Source organism: Podarcis cretensis, assembly GCF_951804945.1.
Source record: "Podarcis cretensis genome assembly, chromosome: 9".
NCBI lineage: Eukaryota > Metazoa > Chordata > Lepidosauria > Squamata > Lacertidae > Podarcis > Podarcis cretensis.
Window position 1 is genome coordinate 61,353,631 of NC_137178.1, and position 20,688 is coordinate 61,374,318.

The 20,688-nt window shown below is 45.1% G+C and overlaps 1 protein-coding gene across 1 annotated transcript in view; it reads left to right on the plus strand.

The window, feature by feature from the left end:
• Window positions 1-1,113: 1,113 nt before the first annotated feature.
• GABRB1 (gamma-aminobutyric acid type A receptor subunit beta1) overlaps window positions 1,114-20,688 on the plus strand; it is a 93,314-nt gene continuing 73,739 nt past the window's right edge. Inside the window, exons 1-3 of the mRNA XM_079989769.1 lie at window positions 1,114-1,486; window positions 1,702-1,793; window positions 2,238-2,305. Coding sequence (XP_079845895.1) covers window positions 1,278-1,486; window positions 1,702-1,793; window positions 2,238-2,305 — 369 coding nt within the window. The 5' untranslated portion in view covers window positions 1,114-1,277. The remainder of the gene's footprint in view (window positions 1,487-1,701; window positions 1,794-2,237; window positions 2,306-20,688) is intronic.

The following is a 20,688-nucleotide window of genomic DNA, read 5'->3' on the forward strand; positions in this document are numbered from 1 at the left end:
TGCTTTCCCCATCCCCCCCCCAAAGCCCACACTCCAGATCACAACATGAATTTGCTCCAGCTGTGGCAGCTTACCTGCTGTTCTCCACTCCCCCTCCACACACACCTTCCTACAAGGCACTCCATACTCTTTCAGTCCCAATGCAATCCATGGGCATAGCCAGTGGGGCAGGGGGGCAGATGTCCCCTCTAAATCAAGTAAATAAATAAAAATATGTAACTAACTGACAAATTGCGTGGCAGATAACTCGGTACTGTCCCCCAACATAAACCCTGCCCCCTAACATTAATCCTGCCCCCCTAAAATAAATCCTCGCGACGCCCATGCCCCCCTCCACTGCAAACCCTCTTCTGGAAAGACCCCCTCCTTTCCCCATTTCCACAACTTCCCATTTATAACGCATGAAACCCTTCATTGTCTTGTCTCCTCCTGTCTCAGAAACAAAACTCTCTGGGTTGGATCCAGGCAAAGTGAGTGGACCTGCGGTCCCATTAAAACCAATGGGGCATGCTAGGCATGACTTAAGTTTCCGCTGGAATCAATGGAACTCCAGTGTGTTCCATCCCTTCATCCTTCCCCTGGAAACGAAACCACCAAGAGCCCTTGGAGCAAGAAAAAACCCAAAAACAGTTCATTTGGAGCTTCTCTAAGCAAGCAAGCGTGCACACAACCCCACACAAAAGCGGGAGCGTCATGCTGTTAGTCCTTACTCGTTGCCACTAGACTTGGCTTTGACAGTAAGGTCTGGCTCTGCAGCTAAAGACCTTTGCCACGCGCCCCACCTCCCGCCAGTCCTAGGCTAGATTCTCCGCTGGGTGAATGGGTGGCGTCTGCTATGTTCTTCTCCTCCTTTCCCGGTCACACCTGAACGCTGCCGGTTCAAAGTGCCTGCCTCCTTGGGCATCCCTTTGCTACGGGAAGGGAGGTCCTGGAGGGCGCGCAGGGGAGGCGATGATGGCATGTGGAAGGAGGAGGCTGCGGGTTAAGGTTGGGGAGGGGGCGGCTGCTGCCATTGGACAACTTCCCCCCCGCCCTTGCCCCCGTGGCTTTTCGGAAATCGGCGACCTCTAGCAGCCGAGGCGCTCCGTAGGGAGCTCGCTTTCCCCTTTGGAACCAGCCGGACCACCCTGCCCAGACAGGCGGGGAAAGCGCTGGGTGCGCCCAGGGCGCAGGACAAGGGAACACCCCAAGGTCCCGCCGCCGCAGCTGTTGCTCGCTTGGCCGGACATTGCTGGCAAGGCGCAAAGGTGCCTTCGGAGACTGGGCCAGCTCGGCGCATGCGCCGCTCTCTCCGGCATCACAGCTCTGCCTGTGGATTGAAAGTTACATCCCTTGAATCTTCGCGGGAGGGGGTGGGGAGAGGGAAGGGGGAGAAAGAGGCAGCAACTCTCCACCCGGAGGAAGGAATGTGGGCAGCTCGGCCGCGGGAGCGCGTGGGGATTTTGCTCTTCCCTGCGATGATAGCCATGGTCTGCTATGCCAAGAGGTGAGATTGGCGCTTGGGCGCGAGAGGACGTGTGTGTGCGTCTGTGTGTCTGTGTGTATGTGATGGGCTGAATGATGGACCTCATCTTCCGGGGAGCTCAGCTCCGTGGATTTCTTCCTCTGCTGGGAGGCTGGTCGGGATCCTGCTTGTGGCTGTGTCGGTGCCTGTGTGTGTGCGTTCAAGCGCTCGCTCTGAATCCTTTTCCTCTCCCTCAGCCTGAATGAGCCCAGCAACATGTCCTACGTGAAAGAGACTGTGGACAAATTACTCAAAGGATACGACATTCGCCTGAGGCCAGACTTCGGAGGTGAGTCTCCTCGGATTTGTTTACAAGGGGAAATCACCAGGCTGCCGCCGGTCCCTGCAGGGTCAGAGGCAAGGGCCGCTTAGAATTCTAATCAGCCGGGAAAGGGGTCCCTTTGGTAACCAATTCCTTTCTCTCAAAATGGGCACGTTCTCTTTTCTCTTCCCTCCCCTCCCCTCATATACACATTCGGACATCTACAGACATGCTCCAAACGTGTGGGCTCTAAATTGATTCAGTAAATCGATGTCCTTATATAAAAGGATTTTGCTGGGGTCTGGTGGTAGGCTTTCAGATTTCACAGAGCTCTTCTTCAGACATGAAAAAGAGCACACCAACGTTTAAGCACGTGAACAGGTACAGGACGCACTTGAGGCTCAGAAGTCCTGACCTTCCAACCCTTTTGACTGCTGGCCATTAAAAACAAACACCTGTTTCCGTTTCCAGGCTCTCCCGTTGACGTTGGCATGAGAATAGAGATTGCCAGTATAGATATGGTCTCGGAAGTCAACATGGTGAGTACTCTCTTGGAATAAATAGCATTGGGCGGAGGGGACGCAAGGCGCTCTCTGAGATTGCAGAGGGCTATTCAGGAGAGATTGGCCGTTTGCCGAGTTTTATGTCGTGGCGTCCTGTTCTGAGGTGTGCTGGAGATATCAGTTTGGGGAAGACTTTGGCTGCTGCCCCCTCGTTCGCCTCACCTTTTCCAAATGTGGAACGGCGCCACCTGCCGACCGCCGCAGGTCACGAACTGGTTTCAGCACCGCGGACAGCGACATGTGCCTAGGCTTTTAAAATGGTATTTCTACGCTTCTTCCGCTCTCTCCTTCTGTAGCGTTTGATTTGGATTAGGAATTAAACTGCAATTGTATTGGGGTGAAATAGAATAAAAAGAGGGGTGCTGAATGAATAGCCAGTTGATCGTTCGGAATCAAATGCTGAAAGGATGCGCAAGCACAAAAAAGGGGTGCAAGCATGGAGCTTATAGGACTTTGTATGCAACTGGTAGCTTCCTGTTAATCTAACGACTGTGGCTCTCATTGCAGTGATCTAACTTGGCATGCGAGTGATGGAGGGGAATATTTATAATAAGAAGCCATGTTTATTTTATTTTACTTTAAGACTGTGCTGATCTTATTTAGGTAACAAATTCTTGCTGCTATTCAGTGATGGGCTAAATCAGTGTTTGGTTCATTAAGAAGGGTTGGCAGCTGAATTGCTACTGGAGATACAGAAGCCTGATGATTCCACCCCACCCCCCACCCCCCCGCCCCGCAGTGTTTTGACAGTCCCTTGTGAAGATGATCAGTAACTGCTGAGTGATGATTGTTGAATATCAGTGCTGACTTGAGGGACTCCTGCTGAGTAATAAAAAACAATGACAAGAATTAAGTTTGAAGGTCTGGATGACTTTATTCAAGAGACAACTCAGATTATGGATTTGAAAGCTTACTAGAATATGTCCCTTGGTGTGTCTTGTTTGCAGCTGGGAAATGAGGGCCATGCAATATTTACTGTCAATTTAGTAGATTTATATGCTGCTTTATGACTACAGTCCTCAAATCATCTCACATTTATTTGCTTACAGTATTTATACTCTGTTCAGTGACAAAAGTTCTCTGGGTGTCTTACAATAAAACAATTATAGGCAAAATTAAAACCTAAAAATAATAATATCGCATAAAAGATCAGCAGCAGCACCAAACATTTCACAGATTTCAAAAACTCCAGAAACAACAAATTTATAAACAACAAAACAGTTTTAAGATTTAAAAGCCTGGGGAAAGAAAGGCATGGGGAAAGGAAAAAAGTATTCACCTGGTTCCATTTTTTCAAAAGCCAGAGTATATGCACCAAGCACGACTATCTGGGCTGCTACCACTGGGGTGTTCCCTAGTAGCCAACTACCCAACCTTATTTGTTACAAGTATGAAACTGATGCAGCTAGAAGCATGCACTTGAAAACAAAGACTGCCCCACTCTGCTTGAGCAGGAGCTAACAGCTGATGTTATTTCCCACAAGGCAGTTGGGTCAGATGGCCCCCTATTGAGTGGAGGGGAAAGTCCAGCTGGCACAGACCCAGGCATTTTGCATGACTCTTGCTCCTGGGTTCCTTATCGCAGGCCAGTTGGCCTTAGATGGCCCTGTGATGGGGAAGAGGAAGTCCAGCTGGGGAAGAAGCAGGCTTCTGGTGTTTTACTTTGCCGGCCTGCCTCCTGCCTGCCTACCTCCATATGTTTTAGTTTCCTGCATTGAGTAAATAGCTTTGCACAAAGAAGTCTTGAGGGCCAATTTGTACTACTATTTTTTTGTCAGTGCTGAATTTAATCCAAGATTATTTTTAGCAGTCATGGTTACAGATATAGATATTCAGTCTCCCACCACCCCCACCCCCATCTCTATTGTCTTTCTATATCATCAGGTCCCTATCCCCTGGCTGTTCCTAATTCTAAGCAGCACACGCCTTTGCAGAAAATGGCACATGGACATCTCTTCTACATGTTCCTGCCCAGAAATCTGTCCTAGCTGCCTGTTGCTTTGGTTATACAGTGGTACCTCCGCTTAAGTACTTAATTCATTCCAGAGGTCCGTTCTTAACCTGAAACTGTTCTTAACCTGAAGCACCACTTTAGCTAATGGGGCCTCCCACTGCTGCCATGCCATTTCTGTTCTCATCCTGAAGCAAAGTTCTTAACCCGAGGTACTATTTCTGGGTTAGCGGAGTCTGTAACCTGAAGCGTATGTAACCCGAGGTACCACTGTATGTGCACACATGCATACAACTTATCTGTTGTATACCAGCACTTATACAAGACAAACTACCTAACTCACAAGAAAAGCTACCTAGAGTTTTCTAGCTATAAAATCTCATAGGGTTAAGGTTTGAGTGCTATAGCTTGTATGTTTTGCCACATGTCATGTGGTACGTCCCAATGTTTCTTTCATTAAGAAAACAATGGTCACAGCTGAAACATTTTCCAATCTAGATAGAATTATGTTTCCCAAAGGACAGGGCTTGAAACTATCCCAACCTTTCTAAGGAGCAAAATTCTGAGTGGTTGACAAAGGTCAGGATCTCTGAACAGGGCAATTGGCTCCTTCTGACTGTAAACAATGCTTTGTCAAGCCTGACATGAGTTTGTATTAACCTCCTTGCCTGGGTGTGTAATTGCACAGTGAAATAATGCTGCCCCTAGCAGAGTTAAAGGCCTTGTTATAAGAGATGCTCGTGAACTTCCAAGCATTGGGAGTGCTCTGTTAACTTCACTGGGAGGTGAAGGGACTCAGAATGTCACTGTGGGACTCTTAAGAGTGCTGTGGGATTTATTTGTGTTGCTTACATCAGCAATATTTCTCCTAGGTCTTCAGGACAGCATGATTCATAGCATGCCAAGGTTTCACATTACTCCTTGCTGAGGTGGCAGAAACATGCCTTGTAGCATCTGAGGATGTGTTCACCCTAGGGCAATTAAATTGGTCTAAAAGGACTTATAACATTTGTGCTGCCCAAGCTAGCAGATTAGTTTTACTAGTAGAAATGCAAAGCGCATCACTTCCGCCACAGCTGGGTGCAATTGAGTTTCAAGCAAGACAAAATTAGCTCACTCTTCCCTGTTCCATTAGGCAAAGCTCTGCCCCTGTCCTTGCTGTTGAATATTCCTGGAGCGTCCATACATCTTTTAATGGATATGCCTGCCTTTTCTACTGGATACACCTGAAGCACACTGTCGATAATATTAGATGCACCTGGCCCCAAAGTCCCATAGATACTGCATGAAGGAGCCAGAAGAGATCTGCAGAGGGACAGCGCTTCGATATATTTCTTTCTAGAACATGGGTGGATAACTTTGGGCACTCCAGGTGTTGTTGGACCACATGACTATTGGCCATGGTTGCTCGGGTTGATGAGAGATGTAGTTCAGCAACACCTGGAGGCCCAAAGGTTTTCCACCCCTGCTCTAGAGGGAATTGGCAGCAGGCCCATGAGTCAACCAGCTGCATCATTTTAACTATTCTGGCATTTTGTAATAATTAATTAATTAATTAATTAATTAATTAATTAATTTTTATTTATACCCCGCCCTTCCAGGTTGTACAGAGGTCCATGCTTTCAAGTGAATTTCTGGTCTACAGGCGAGTGGGAATGATAGCTCAGTTGGTAGAGCATGACTCTTCATCTCAGGATCATGGGTTGGAACCCCACATTGGGCAAAGGATTCCTGCATTGCAAGGGGGTTAGACTAGGTGGGCTTTGTGGTCCCTTCCAACTCTACAATTCTGTGAGTCTATGCAACAAGCAGCACTCTTCATTCCTTCTCTCCCCTAAACCTACCCAATTGTTTTATGGGTGTTCCTGATTGTTTCAGTTGGAGAGGCTTAGACCAAACGATGCTAAGAAGATATGTTGCTGTACAATTGAGAGCCCCGCGTGCATTCCCTAAGAAAAGGCTTCTCATTTTACGCCCTTCAATGGGAGGAGCAACTATGTATCCTTTTGCATGTATCTCATTGTACTGCCAGAGCCAGTCTTCCACTGGAATGAGTGGCAAACTCTAAGTGTTTGGATTAGACTACAGATGGCATTTAACAGGTGATACCTGCTCACTTCCAGTTTGCAGGAAATGCCAAGTTCAGCCAGAATATTTTATAGTGACTTTTTTCAATTTTTAGTAGAATTTAAGAGCTGCGGGCTAAATGTTTCTGTGTTCTAACTAGGCAGATAGGTTCTTCACAACTGCTATTGAGTGTAAAGCCAAAAAGCTGGTTTTCTGCAGTAATAGATAGTTATCATCACAGAATATTTGCCTTACGAACAATGCATCATAAAAGTGGAGACACTATCTGTTACTCATCAAAATAATTAATCTGTCACTTAGGAGCAGATGAAAGTGATTGATTCATAAATGGTCTACAGTTAGGAATGGGCAGTCAGGTTTGCTGATGATATCAAATATATCAAATTGTTCCGAGTGGCAAAAACAAATAGGGACTGTGAAGAGTTCCAAAAGGATGTCTCCAAACAGAGTGAATGGGCAGTAAAATGGCAAATGCAGTTCAATGTAAGCAAGTATAAAGTAGTGCACATTGAGGGGGGGGGCGAAAGAATGTCTAAATTTCACATATATGCACACATGGAGTCTGTAGTTACAGTAACTGACCAAGAATGAGACTTTGGTGTTGCAGTGGATAGTTTGATGAAAATGTTGACACAGTGTGTGGCAGCTGTGAAACGGGCAAATTCAGTGCTAGCGATCATTTGTAAAGCGATTGAAAACAAAATAGGCAATATTATAATGTCATTTTTGAAATCTATGGTTCTACCAGACTTGAAATACTGTGCACTGTTCTGGTCATTTCACCTCAAAACAGATATTGGGCAGCAGGAAAGAGTTCAGAAAAGGATAGCCGACATGATTGAGGCAATGGACCAAGTCCCCTCTGAGGAGCCATTACAACATTTGGGACTTTTAAGGTTGGAGAAAAGTCAAGTAAGAAGGGATGTAAGCAAGTAAGAGGTATATAAAATTATGCATGGTGAGGAGAAAGTGAAAAGAGAAAAGTTTTTCTCCTGCTTTCATAGAGTTAGAACTCTGAGACATCCAATGAAGCCAGCGTGGTGTAGTGGTTAAGAGCAGTGGACTCGTAATCTGGTGAACCAGGTTCGATTCCCCGCTCCTCCACATGCAGGTGACCTTGGACTAGTCACAATTCTCTGAAGTCTCTCAGACCCACTCACCTCACAAAGTGTTTGTTGTGGGGGAGGAAGGGAAAGGAGAATTTTAGCCACTTTGAGACTCCTTCGGGTAGTGATAAAGCGGGATATCAAATCCAAACGGTGGAAAATTCAGGACAGACAAAAGATATATTCACTCCCACAAAGGCAGTGATGACCACCAACTTAAGTTTATTCCCCCCCCCCAAAAAAAAAAAGTATTCATTTTATAACACAAATAAACAACACAAACAGAAAAACAAACAATACAAACAAATTCTTGTCTTGTCCTTATTTTTTCTAAACATTGTTAGGTGGGCTTCCCCAAATCCCCCCTATCTGATTTTCATTTTACCTCATCTTTAGCAGTTACATATATCATAATTTCTAACCATTTTAATTTTTTCCCCCTCACACTTACTTTAACCATAAAAATCTTCACATTTTATTACTTACAGATAATACTATTTTAAAATACACTGTCTTCTACTTCTAACCCTACAGCCTATATCCACTTCCAAAGCTATTCTAAGATTTAAATATTAACATATTTTTCAAATATTCCTTCCAATCTTCTTCCACCATGTCTTCTCTCTGGTCGCGGAGTTTCCCAGTCAGTTCAGCAAGTTCCATATAGTCCATCATCTTCATCTGCCATTCTTCGATAGTTGGTAAACCTTGTTTCTTCCCATTCTTCGCTAGTAATATTCTCGCAGCTGTATGTTGCAGCATAGAGAAAAAAGTGACATCCATTTTGGGGATTACACCCCCCACTATACCAAGTAAAACCACCAACTTAAGTTTAAAAGAGGGTTAGACAAATTCATGGAGGATAAGGTTACCAATGGCTGCCTGCCATGATAGCCATGTTTTATGTTCATTGCAGTATGCCTTTGAACATCTGTTGCTGCAAATGGCAAGTTGGGACAGTGCTCTTGCACTCAGGTTCCCCTGTGGACTTCCAGTGGGCATCTGGTTGGCCCTGTGGATTAAACCAGAGAGCCTAGGACTTGCCGATCAGAAGGTCGGCAGTTCGAATCCCTGCGACGGGGTGAGCTCCCGTTGCTCAGTCCCTGCTCCTGCCAACCTAGCAGTTCAAAAGCAACTCAAAGTGCAAGTAGATAAATAGGTACCGCTCCGGCGGGAAGGTAAACGGCATTTCCGTGCGCTGCTCTGGTTCGCCAGACGCGGCTTAGTCATGCTGGCCACATGACCCAGAAGCTGTACACCGGCTCCCTCGGCCAATAAAGTAAGATGAGCGCTGCAACCCCAGAGTCGGCCACGACTGGACCTAATGGTCAGGGGTCCCTTTACGTTTACCTTGGCCTCTTACATTCCCTCCAAGAAAGTCAAGGTGGTGCACATAGTTCTCCCTGTTTTCCCTTTTATCCTCACAACAGCCCTACAAGGTGGGTTACACTAGTCAAGGTCACCCACTTTGTACTAGCTGAGTATGTACTAGTTGGTAGAGCAGGAGACTCCTAATCTCAGGCTTGTGGGTTCAAGCTCCATGTTGGGCAAAAGATTCCTGCTTTGCAGGCAATGGGACTAGATGACCCTTCTGGTCCTTTCCAACTCTACAATTCTATGGCTGAGTGGAGATTTGATAACAGGTCTTCCTGCTTCTAGTCCTTGCCTGCATACACACCTGTATTTTATTCTTTTATTATGAAAGAGGACCTCAATTTAGACTAGGCGCATTTAAAAAACATCCACTCCAGTATCGTGTATAAAAGCATAACAATACCTATTATCTTAGAAGCAAATTTATTTTTGGCCTACTCACTGGTCCAGCATATGGAGTACCTATTATAAACACAGAAATGGGTGTATGTATCAGGTATGGATAAAAAAAACAACCCAAAATACCTTTGCTTAAGAGAAAGGTGACCATTTAGTTAATTGCTTTACTTATTAAGAGCCATAACAAACATGGTTACCCTACTCTTCTTTTTCACATTTGCATCTTAACTTTGAATTGGTCCAAGAATGACCCTTGAAAACTTACTGAGAACCTTGTCTGCCTCAAAAAGTTCATTCCCCTCCCTAATGAAATGCTGCCCCTGATATACCTCATGCTGTTGTTGTTTAGTCGTTTAGTCATGTCCGACTCTTCATGACCCCATGGACCAGAGCACGCCAGGCACTCCTGTCTTCCACTGCCTCCCACAGTTTGGTCAGACTCATGCCGGTAGCTTCGAGAACACTATCCAACTATCTCGTCCTCTGTTGTCCCCTTCTCCTTGTGCCCTCCATCTTTCCCAACATCAGAGTCTTTTCCAGGGAGTCTTCTCTTCTCATGAGGTGGCCAAAGTATTGGAGCCTCAGCTTCAGTATCTGTCCTTCCAGTGAGCATTCAGGGCTGATTTCCTTAAGAATAGAGAGGTTTGATCTTCTTGCAGTCCATGGGACTCTCAAGAGTCTCCTCCAGCACCATAATTCAAAAGCATCAATTCTTCAGCGATCAGCCTTCTTTATGGTCCAGCTCTCACTTCCATACATCACTACTGGGAAAACCATAGCTTTAACTATACGGACTTTTTGTGTACAATAACATGATGTGGACATAAATGAGATGGCAGGAATATGCTCTTCTACTAGAACTAAGAAATAAGAAAGGAATGTTGGACTTCCATGGATGATTCAATCAGCCTTGGTAACAATGGGCAATCAAACTGCAGCACGGTTGACATAAATGAAAGCCACCTGGGGATGATGGCATGCTAAAATTATTGATGGAAATGCTGCGTAGCTGCCACGAGATCGAGTGACTCAGTTAGTAAAGGCATTAAGGAGTACCTTCAGGAAAGTCCATGAAAAATGGATAAATCCCAACACGCAAGGCCGAGAGAATCCAAAGAACCCGAAGCCACTCACTTCTCCTTTGACAAGGAACATGATTATGGCATCTCTCATCTCAAATAAACTTGATTAGCATTTAGCTGCTTGGGGCACTCTTAACAATGGAGTCAAATTGATGCTTTAAAAGTTCCAGGGATTGTAGAGAGCAGCTAATCAACTTTTCTATTCTGATGCGTGCATATTCTACTTCATGTTCTGCTTCAGTTTGGCACATGAGACTCTATTGCGGTGCTCTAACGCAGTCCTCCAATGCACGGTCACTAGATCAGGGTGGGAGAACAAAGTACTCTTAGGCTTCTGCTCCTACCACCCCTGACCACTGGCCATGCTGGCTGAAGCTGATGGGAGTTGGAGTCCAGCAACAACTTGGAGGGCCACAAGTTCCCTATCCCTACATTAGAGATCCCTGCACTAGTTTGTCAGATATTGCACAGCCAAGTTATTTGTATAAGAAGGCTGGTATTTCTCTGTCCCAGCCCCAGTTTCTCCACAGTCCCTTCATTCTTAAGGGCCATGCGTCCCTCTGCTGCCTCTTCCTCAAATCCCTACTCTGTACTCTGTGTTGCTTCTGACTTCCATCTCACCCTGACTCTCAGGAAGCCTTGCTCAGTAGGAGGGATGGAAGAGTCTGCCAGTTTCAGTCCTCTCAGTTTCTGATTTTCCCATCTTTAAACAGGTTCTCTGCGTTTCTGCAGAAATCTGTGGATTTTTATTTTTTTAAAAAATCCTCATGAAAATTCTTCAGAATGTTAGCCTGAATTTTTGTCTTTGCCTTCTCGGTAGTGGCACCTGCCCTGTGGAGCGCCCTACCACCAGATGTCAAAGAGAAAAGCAACTACTAGACTTTTAGAAGACATCTGAAGGCAGCCCTGTTTAGGGAAGCTTTTAATGTTTGACGGACTGTTGTATTTTAATATTTTGTTGGAAGTCGCCCAGAGTGCCTGGGGAAACCCAGCCAGATAGGTGGGGTATAAATAATATACTGTTATTATTATTATTTCGTACACCACTTTGACTAATGTACACATTTGTGCAAGGAATTTCACCAAACGTTTTGCATTTTTGTAAAGTGATTTTCACAAATATGACACATGTGCGCCCCTTGTTTTCTGAATGTGGCAAACCCTTGGAAGCATGTGTGACAGGTGTGCAGCCTTAGACACTTATGCATGGTTCTTCGGTTCTTTGGAAACTAGAAGCAGATTAGGGGAAAGTACCCTGTTGCTCTGCACATCTTCCCATCCTCTGATTTGATCAGCCAAGGTGACTCATGCCAAGCAAACCATCATGAGATCAGGGCAATGTCAGCATAGTTGCTACATGGCATGCTGGCACCGGATCTCCTCAGTTAGTCAACCTGAAAAATAAAGCAAAGCACTTCATGGGCATGCTCCATGCAGCCAAATGATTAAAGGCATGTCCAAAATCAAAGACAGTATGTGAGCATGAACTTCAGGTGTCACTATCCCTTGCTTTAGCACACCCTGTGTCCTAGACTACCATGAGACATATGTTAATGTGAGTCTATTTCACCTCTGCTTTCTGGACACTCTCGCTGCCATTTACAGAGCATCTTTGGAATCTACAAGGTGACCCTTTGGCATAGCATCAATTAATAGCAATTTAACAGAATTTAGCAGTAACAAAAGGCTTGTGAAACATTTACAAGACTCGGAAATGAGTCCATTAGCAGCAGGGTTATGACTACGACAAAATCTATTAGACTCTGTCAACATGAGCTGTCTGCTTTCTGGAAGCAACTTGCTTTGAGTTAAACAGGCTGTTTATAAGAGAAGCCAGTGAATGCTTGTAGTCTTGCTATGCACAAGAGAAAGTAATTGTGTACAGCGGTGGTTCCCAATTATAGCTAATTACCAAGGACCCCCTGTTTTTCAAAAGCCAAGCCACGGACCCCCTACTTTTGAAAGTTTTGATAACTCTATGGCATGGGTGTAGCCAAGGGGGGTAGCTGCCCCCAATCAATACAAACCTGAGGTTCTGCCCCCCAACAAAAGTCCTGGCTATGCTCATGCTCTATGGTAGTTACCTCTGCAAAGCAATTTTTTAAACAAAATGTGGGCTGGCCCCTAATAAGCAAATGATTTTGGGTATAGTTAAAAAAAAAGACCATAAAATTTGTGATATTACCATGCAAAAATGACAAAAAAATAGTTGTAGGGGGAGGCAAGGGATGGGGCCATGGACTCTCTGGGTGCGTTCTGCAGACCCCTAGGAGGCCCCGGACCCATAATTGAGAAACACTGGTGTACAGAGTTTCTCCAAAATAGTGGACATTTTTAATCATGAAAGCTGTCCTTGTCACATAATTCAATAAATTGAATACATTCAATAAATGATATAACACAGAATAACCACCCACAGCAATATCTGATGGAGGGGTGAGCAGTTTGGTTACTGGCGTAGGAGAGCATTTGTTGAAAGGGAAGGGGTTGGCCTTTTGTTGTGGCTGCGTTGAAAAGGAGAATGAGTAGCGTCAGTGCAGGAGAAGCTCCTGCCCAGTGTTTGGATTTGGTGGTTTAGTTTAAGTTTGTCATTATTTAATTCAGTGCTCCTCCTCCACCTTGCGTAAGTGAGAAAGTTACTGTGAGGTTTTTAGTTGTCATGCACATTGAAATGTATACATACACAACACACACATGTGTCGGTGAAAATTTTAGGTTGTTTTTAACCTTGTTTTTATACTTGTTTCTTTGCCTTCACGTTTGTTAAAACAGCTATGAAATATTAATAATAATAATAATAATAATAATAATAATAATAATAATGTCATTGGAATTTAAGTTAATTCCATGATGGAAGAAAGGTGGAATATGAATGTACTAAATAAATAAATCTCATAAATGACCTTTATCTAAAAGGTGCCTTCTGTAAGGAAGAATGACAGGGCTGTTTGGAAAAGCTAGATAACTGGAAATATGGGGTTGGGATTCTGAAGAATGGTATCTTGCTCCACTCCAAGTATATATGCAATCTCCCCATATTCTTCACAGATTTCAACAGCCATCGTGTGTGTATGTTGCATTTTGTATTCCCTAAGGACAAATTCATCTAAGTCCTATCACATCCTCTCCTTAAACGAATACTGAGTGCAGTCTCTTCCATCTCTCTGGGAGTAAACTGATTTAGAGGACAGTTCTAAACACACTTTTACTACTACCAATCATTGATTCATGACCATAGTTGTGCAGGTTTCTTGAATTTCAGCCAGTTGAATTTGTGGCTACCTTATTCCTTCTGTCTTCCCGTACTTCTTTTTAATGGTGATTGGAAAGGGGCAGAGCAAATCTCTAGGTGGCCATCTGAAAAACCCTACTGGGAGAACATGGGCATGGTGTTGGTGGTTGTTGTGATGGTGGTGGTTGGTTGGTTATTTGGTTGTTACGCACAATAGAATGGGCTGCTTGTTTCTTTTAATGTGGAGGATGTTTCAAATATTCATCCCCCAACTTGCAAGCTAAAGGCCCAGCAGCAAATTACATGAAATGAACCTGCTGGTTATGGATGCTAGTTCAAATGTCAAGCTGACCATCCACATGTCAAAAAGGGGGGAAATAAAGGGGAAATGGAAATAGCTTTATCCGTTTAAACAACCAAGAGCAGGGTAGCACTGGAACCTGAACCACTTACCTGGGGCTGTGCTTCATAATCATTGTGAGTCACCAAGTGTTGCCATGGAAACAGCTACATTACATGACACAGTCTGTCTCAGAAATACAAAAATAACTGCGTAGAAAAATATTCATTTATGCATTTTGCAGTCCCCCCACCTGCTTTTAGAAATTGGCTTTCCAGCATTAATTAATTCCACCAAACTTCTGGATGTGATGAGCTAGGAGGGGACACACTCACATGCAGGCAGAATAAAATGTACAGAAATGATAAGATATAATGGAATGCTGCCAAATCAGAACGATTTGTCCTCCTGTTACATCAACAGCACTGTGTAAAGAAAAGCAGACAGGGGGTGATAGGTAGGCTAGATTTTATGCCTATCGATTTTGACAAAGCCCTGCTAAATGCTGGCTTTGTTTTTAACTGAATCTCAGGCATTTAGGTGTCTTTTTCTGCCTCTTATTTTCCCAAGCCCACATTTCAGCTCAACACGTGGCACTGTATCCAGAGTTTAAAATATATCAAGAGTTCAAAGATAAAGACAGAACAGACTGTGCTGCTCAGTCAGCTAATGCTGCTCATCATTTTTAAAAAATAAATAAATTATTTTCCTCGTTCACATAAGCATACGCTTCGTCTCTTTCTTCAGGTTGTGTTTTCTACAGATCAGTTACATTTGTCGTGAGACACTGGTGTTGTATGCAGTATAGGGTTGGGAAGAAAACGGGGGGAGGCGGAGGGGTGGTAAAGACTGTGTTCTTTTACTTAGTGTGTGTGTGGTGGTTTTGTGTCAGCGTCACTTGGGTAGGATCTCTTTCTATTCGCTTGTTATGTCTCCTTGGTGGTAAGAGAGGTTGGGGTGGTCTAGGGTGTGGTTGACTGTCTTTGGTTGGCTGCAGTGGGAATTGTTTGTGCCTGTGTGAGGGTGGTGGGTTGTTGGGTTAAGTTTTTGTTGTTGTTTAGTCATGTTCGACTCTTCGTGACCCCATGGACCAGAGCCCGCCGGGCACTCCTGTCTTCCACTGCCTCCCGCAGTTTGGTCAAACTCATGCTGGTAGCTTCGAGAACACTGTCCAACCATCTCGTCCTCTGTCGCCCCCTTCTCCTTGTGCCCTCCATCTTTCCCAACATCAGGGTCTTTCCCAGGGAGTCTTCTCTTCTCATGAGGTGGCCAAAGTATTGGAGTCTCAGCTTCAGGATCTGTCCTTCCAGTGAGCACTCAGGGCTGATTTCCTTCAGAATGGATAGGTTTGATCTTCTTGCAGTCCATGGGACTCTCAAGAGTCTCCTCCAGCATCATAATTCAAAAGCATCAATTCTTCGGCGACCAGCCTTCTTTGTGGTCCAGCTCTCACTTCCATACATCACTACTGGGAAAACCATAGCTTTAACTATACGGGCCTTTGTTGGCAAGGTGATGTCTCTGCTTTTTAAGATGCTTGGGTTAAGTTAGCAATATTGAATTGTATGCTGCCGGTGGGTTCGTGTTGTTGTCTTGCTCGGCTGTGTATGCCAGAGGTAGGCATCCTAAGGCCCATGGGCTGGAAGCGGCCCATGAGGATCACTTAACTGGCTCATGAGCCAACCCCGAACCGAGCTACCCGCTCGGTGAATCCCCGCATGCTGCACTAAAGCACAGCACAGGGACTCTCTTCCACGGCTCCGGAAATTGTTTCTGCGCATGCCCAGACACCGGAAATTGCGTCTGCACATGTTTGTGGTGCTGAAAATTGCTTCTGCGCATGCCCAGATGCTGAAAATTGCTTCTGGAGATAACCACTTCTAGGTTGGGGGCACATAGTGAAGATACATTTATTCCATCTAATAATTTTTTAAATATTTCCCCTCTTTGGAGAAAGGAACTCTGCGTATATGCTCAGAGGCACTTAGTCTATAATGCCAGATTGTCCGTGAATGAAATGTAAGAAATTGCTGTATAGTGCATCCTTCAGATCAAGTCCCCTGAAAAGGTATCTCAGTCCTTCAATAGACAGGCTAGCTCCAGTTCAGATATTCATGCTTGCACTTCAAAATAGTCTTTCAGCAATTGGTGGACAAAAATGCACCTAGATCACATTGTGATGTGTGCAATATCTCTGCTAAGTATTCTGAAGTCTGGCCACAAACTATATGGCTCTCTCTTACCTTTGTGAATTGTTTACCAAATCAAAGGCCACCATTTAAACTCATTTTACATCATTGTACACAAGAAATATGAAACGGCAGCCACATATTCAAATGATAGCATTGACACAGATCGTAATTTCTAGCGTTATTAACGGGAAGTAAATCTATGTCCATTTCTGATATCAAACAAGATGGAGATTGTTTTTCTGCTATTAGGCAAGGAGGGGCAATGATTGCATTCAATTCTTCTGGGAGAGATAGAAACAAATGGTCTGTCCGGCATGAGTAACAGAAAGGCCCTATTTCATTACATCATGGGAGATCACACAGACACATATTTTAGTTAAAGTTATTGGGCAAATTTTGGCCACAGCTTTATTAATTACAAAAGGATGAGCAGTATTGGCTCAGGCATTGGCACAGACTATAACTGACTCCGCCTCTCTGGCTGGTAGTCTGAAAGGGTAAACACCAAACGAGGGAGCAACATCAATGAAGACCGACCGAAGCTCACCCCGGGGTTCCTGTGGTCCTGGCATGACCCTAGCCCCTCAAACGGACTTCGGACCAGAACCAGGACCCCCAGATTCCTTTACCGGAATAACCTTATTCCTCGAGGGGCAGGTGATAGCCGCACCTCACCTCCCCCGCATTCCAAAAGCCAATGCCTAACCGCCAAACCTTACAAGTTGTGACAATTGCTGAAGGGGTAGGCGAAAACCAAGTGGCCAAAGCCAATCTGCCAAATGGAAAAATTCCTACCCAGCCCCTGTTCCAAAACAGGCAACCTAATCCAAGCAAGGCCAACGCCACACAGCCTAACATAAGAGGGAGGGAGGGCAGGTGTCTGGCAGCGTGAAGCAAGTACCCCACCTGCATTGCGCAGCCGCCTATATTGAGCCCAGGGATCACGCCGGCTCATGCAATTGGCCCAAACAGCCTGGCGTGATCCCTGGGCTGAGGGGGCTGGGGCTAGCTACAACCCTAACATTTTTAACCCTGTAGGGTTATTCGCGGGGCCCGTGCGCAACCAGGACCCTCTGTAAGGAGGATCCTATTTATTGCACCTTGGTGCGAATTCTGGCAACAAAGGAAAGAGAACATGGCGCACTGGTCAGGGAGTTAGGCTGCCCCAGAATGCAGTTCATCAAATTGCCCCAATGATCTTCCACTCAGCAATGCTCACGAGGCTCAGCATGGCTGTTTCCACAAGCTCCAGCACGCAATATTCCTTTTCCCTGACAGCTATTTACTCCCGGCTTTACCTTGCAAGTGATTCCAAAGCAGTGCAATCCTGCCGCATGATAATTACACTCTGCTCAGCGGGGCTGCTGACTGACACGCTGAGATATAGCAACAGGCAACTGTGAAGGTTTAGCTTCGCTCGCTTCAGCTGTCCGCCGCAGCATGTTTACAAGTGAGCACATTGGCAAGATGGAGATGAAGAAGAGCTGTTGCTAGGTGCTTGGCAAAATCACACTGAGTCACGTCCTACGGTATCATGCAGCAAGACCAATAGAGAGACTCTTATTTGTCTACACAATTGGAAGAAGGGAATCCAAATACTTTATACTAACACAATCCTACACATGCCTACTTAGACATAAGCAAAGGCAGACTTTAGACTCTCAAATTTCACCAGTGTCCTGTGCGAGGCTAAAATTCTGCACCCCACCCTGCCTCTCATGCTCCATTCTACAGCATTTTTTGGGTGACCCCTGCAACATGGCACCCAGTATACTAATACTAATACTAATACTAATACTAATACTAATACTAATACTAATACTGATTTATTATTTCTACCCCGCTCATCTGGCTGGGCTTCCCCAGCCACTCTGGGCAGCTTCCAACAAAATATTAAAATACCGTAATACATCAAACATTAAAAGCTTCCCTAAACAGGGCTGCCTTCTTCTAAAAGTCTGGTAGTTGTTGTTCTCTTGGACATCTTGTTGGATGTTCCACAGGGCGGGCGCCACTACCGAAAAGGCCCTCTGCCTGGTTCCCTGTAACTGGGCTTCTCACAGTGAGGGAACTGCCAGAAGGCCCTCAGCGCTGGACCTCAGTGTCCGGGTAGAATTATGGGGGTGGAGACGCTCCTTCGGATATGCTGGACCGAGGCCGTTTAGGGCTTTAAAGGTCTGCACCAACACTTTGAATTGTGCTCGGAAACGTAGTGGGAGCCAATGTAGGTCTTTCAAGACCGGTGTTATGTGGTCTCGGCGGCTGCTCCCAGTCACCAGTCTAGCTGCCGCATTCTGGATTAGTTGTAGTTGCTGGGTCACCTTCAAACGTAGCCCCACGTAGAGCGCATTGCAGTAGTCCAAGCGGGAGATAACCAGAGCATGCACCACTCTGGCGAGGCAGTCCGCGGGCAGATAGGGTCTCAGCCTGCATACCAGATGGAGCTGGTAAACAGCTGCCCTGACCGGTATGGCCATACTGGTCACACTACCACAGTCTCTGATGTAAGCCCCATTGAATTCAAAGGGATTAGCTTCCAGGTGAGTGTGTATAGGATGTGCGGCCTAAAATGCCTAATAATTAAATCTATTATCCTTCATAGGGAAGACAAGACTGATAAATGAGCTGTTTTGTCATTCTCTTTGACAAAAGCCAGGCTTGGTGAGAAATGTAGCGCCAGCCCAGGAACTATGCATGAAAACAGGCTGTCAAGTCACTCCATGTGATAATGCGCATTGGTACACAACTGTGTGGAAGGTTTTATTTACCCAGCTAGTTATACGATTTCTTGCCCACCTTTCACAACAAGTTCCCAGGACAGGATACGACGACACAATAATACAGAATCAAAATCCGTTAAAAAAAATTGCATTCTAAAAACAACAGAAAAAAAACAGAAGAAAGATGTTCTGCTAAATTGACTTAGCCTACAACTCATGCCTAGCAATCGGTGAATATCTCCATTTCAGTTCCTCATGTTTCTTCAGATTAGTGTTCCTTGTTTACAAATTTGCAATTAAAAAAACCCCAAAACCTAGTGAAAGTTCATCAGCATTTTAGTATGAAATTCTCCTACTATACACATTTCTGCAAAGCACTTTCCCCCAATATAATAAATTTTGTATGCTATTTTCACTAATATATGCATATACAGTCACACTTTACCCTTCATTTCCTCCCTCTCCCCTTTTTATGAAGATTACCCGCTCTGGGATCCACAGCTAATTCTCCCCTGGTCTCCCCGCTGGCTCAAATAGGATTAATTCAGCCAGCTAGCCCTGGTGATCATCTAATGTTTATTGGATGGATTTCCCCCTAAACTGATTTTTGAATTCTGAATTTATTGTTATTCGTGTTTTATACTGTATTTTATGCTGTTTTTTTCTGCATCAATTAAGTGTTAATTAAATTTGTTGTTAGCTGTCCTGAGCCCGGTTTTCTGTACCGGGAAGGGCGGGGTATAAATAAAAAGTTATTATTTATTATTATTATTAATATATAAGCATTTTTGTACGTGTCACTTGGCTGGAGAACGGAACTGCAAAGTTTGGAGAAGAGTGGGTGTGTTTCAGTTCACACATGGTATTAAGGTTACTTTACCTTTTAAAGGGCCCCTTTACCTTTTAAAGGGACCTCTGAACATTAGGTTCAGTCGTGACCGACTCTGGGGTTGCGGCGCTCAGCTGGCTTTACTGGCCAAGGGAGCCGGCGTACAGCTTCCAGGTCATGTGGCCAGCATGACAAAGCTGTTTTTGGCGAACCAGAGCAGCGCATGGAAATGCTGTTTACCTTCCTGCCAGAGTGGTACCTATTTATCTACTTGCCCTTTGATGTGCTTTTGAACTGCTAGGTTGGCAGGAGCAGGGAATGAGCAACGGGAGCTCACCCCGTCGCAGGGATTCGAACCACCGACCTTCTGATCGGCAAGCCCTAGGCTCTGTGGTTTAACCTACAGTGGGACATGTTAACTGGGTATATTCACATTCAAATGTGAGTAGAATCCATCTTTTCTCCCATCCCTAATCCTGTTGGAAGAAGAAGAAGAAGAAGAAGAAGAAGAAGAAGAAGAAGAAGAAGAAGAAGAAGAAGAAGAAGAAGTGGTGGAGGAGGAGTTTGGATTTGATATCCCACTCTATCACTACCCTTGGGATCTCAAAGCGGCTAACGTTCTCCTTTCCCTTCCTCCCCCATAACAAACACTCTGTGAGGTGAGTGGGGTTGAGAGACTTCAGAGAAATGTGACTGGCCCAAGGTCACCCAGCAGCTGCATGTGGAGGAGCGGGGAATCGAACCTGGTTCCCCAGATTATGAGTCTACCGCTCTTAACCACTACACCACACTGACTCTCGCACTGTTGGGCACGAACCATACCATTTGCCCTAGATTGGGCGCTTTCTCTTTGCAGAACTAACCATCGTGGGGGCACCCAGCCCCAGTGGTCGTTATGGGTGCGTAAGTGGCAATCCAATTACCAGCTTCCTGCATTCCTGGGAGGAGGGAATTATAGACAGTGCAGAGGCAGGAGCAAGCTGGGAGATTGGTTTCCAGGTGGCTGGCCTCATTAGCTTAGAGGGGAGTAGGCATGAACACCTGCC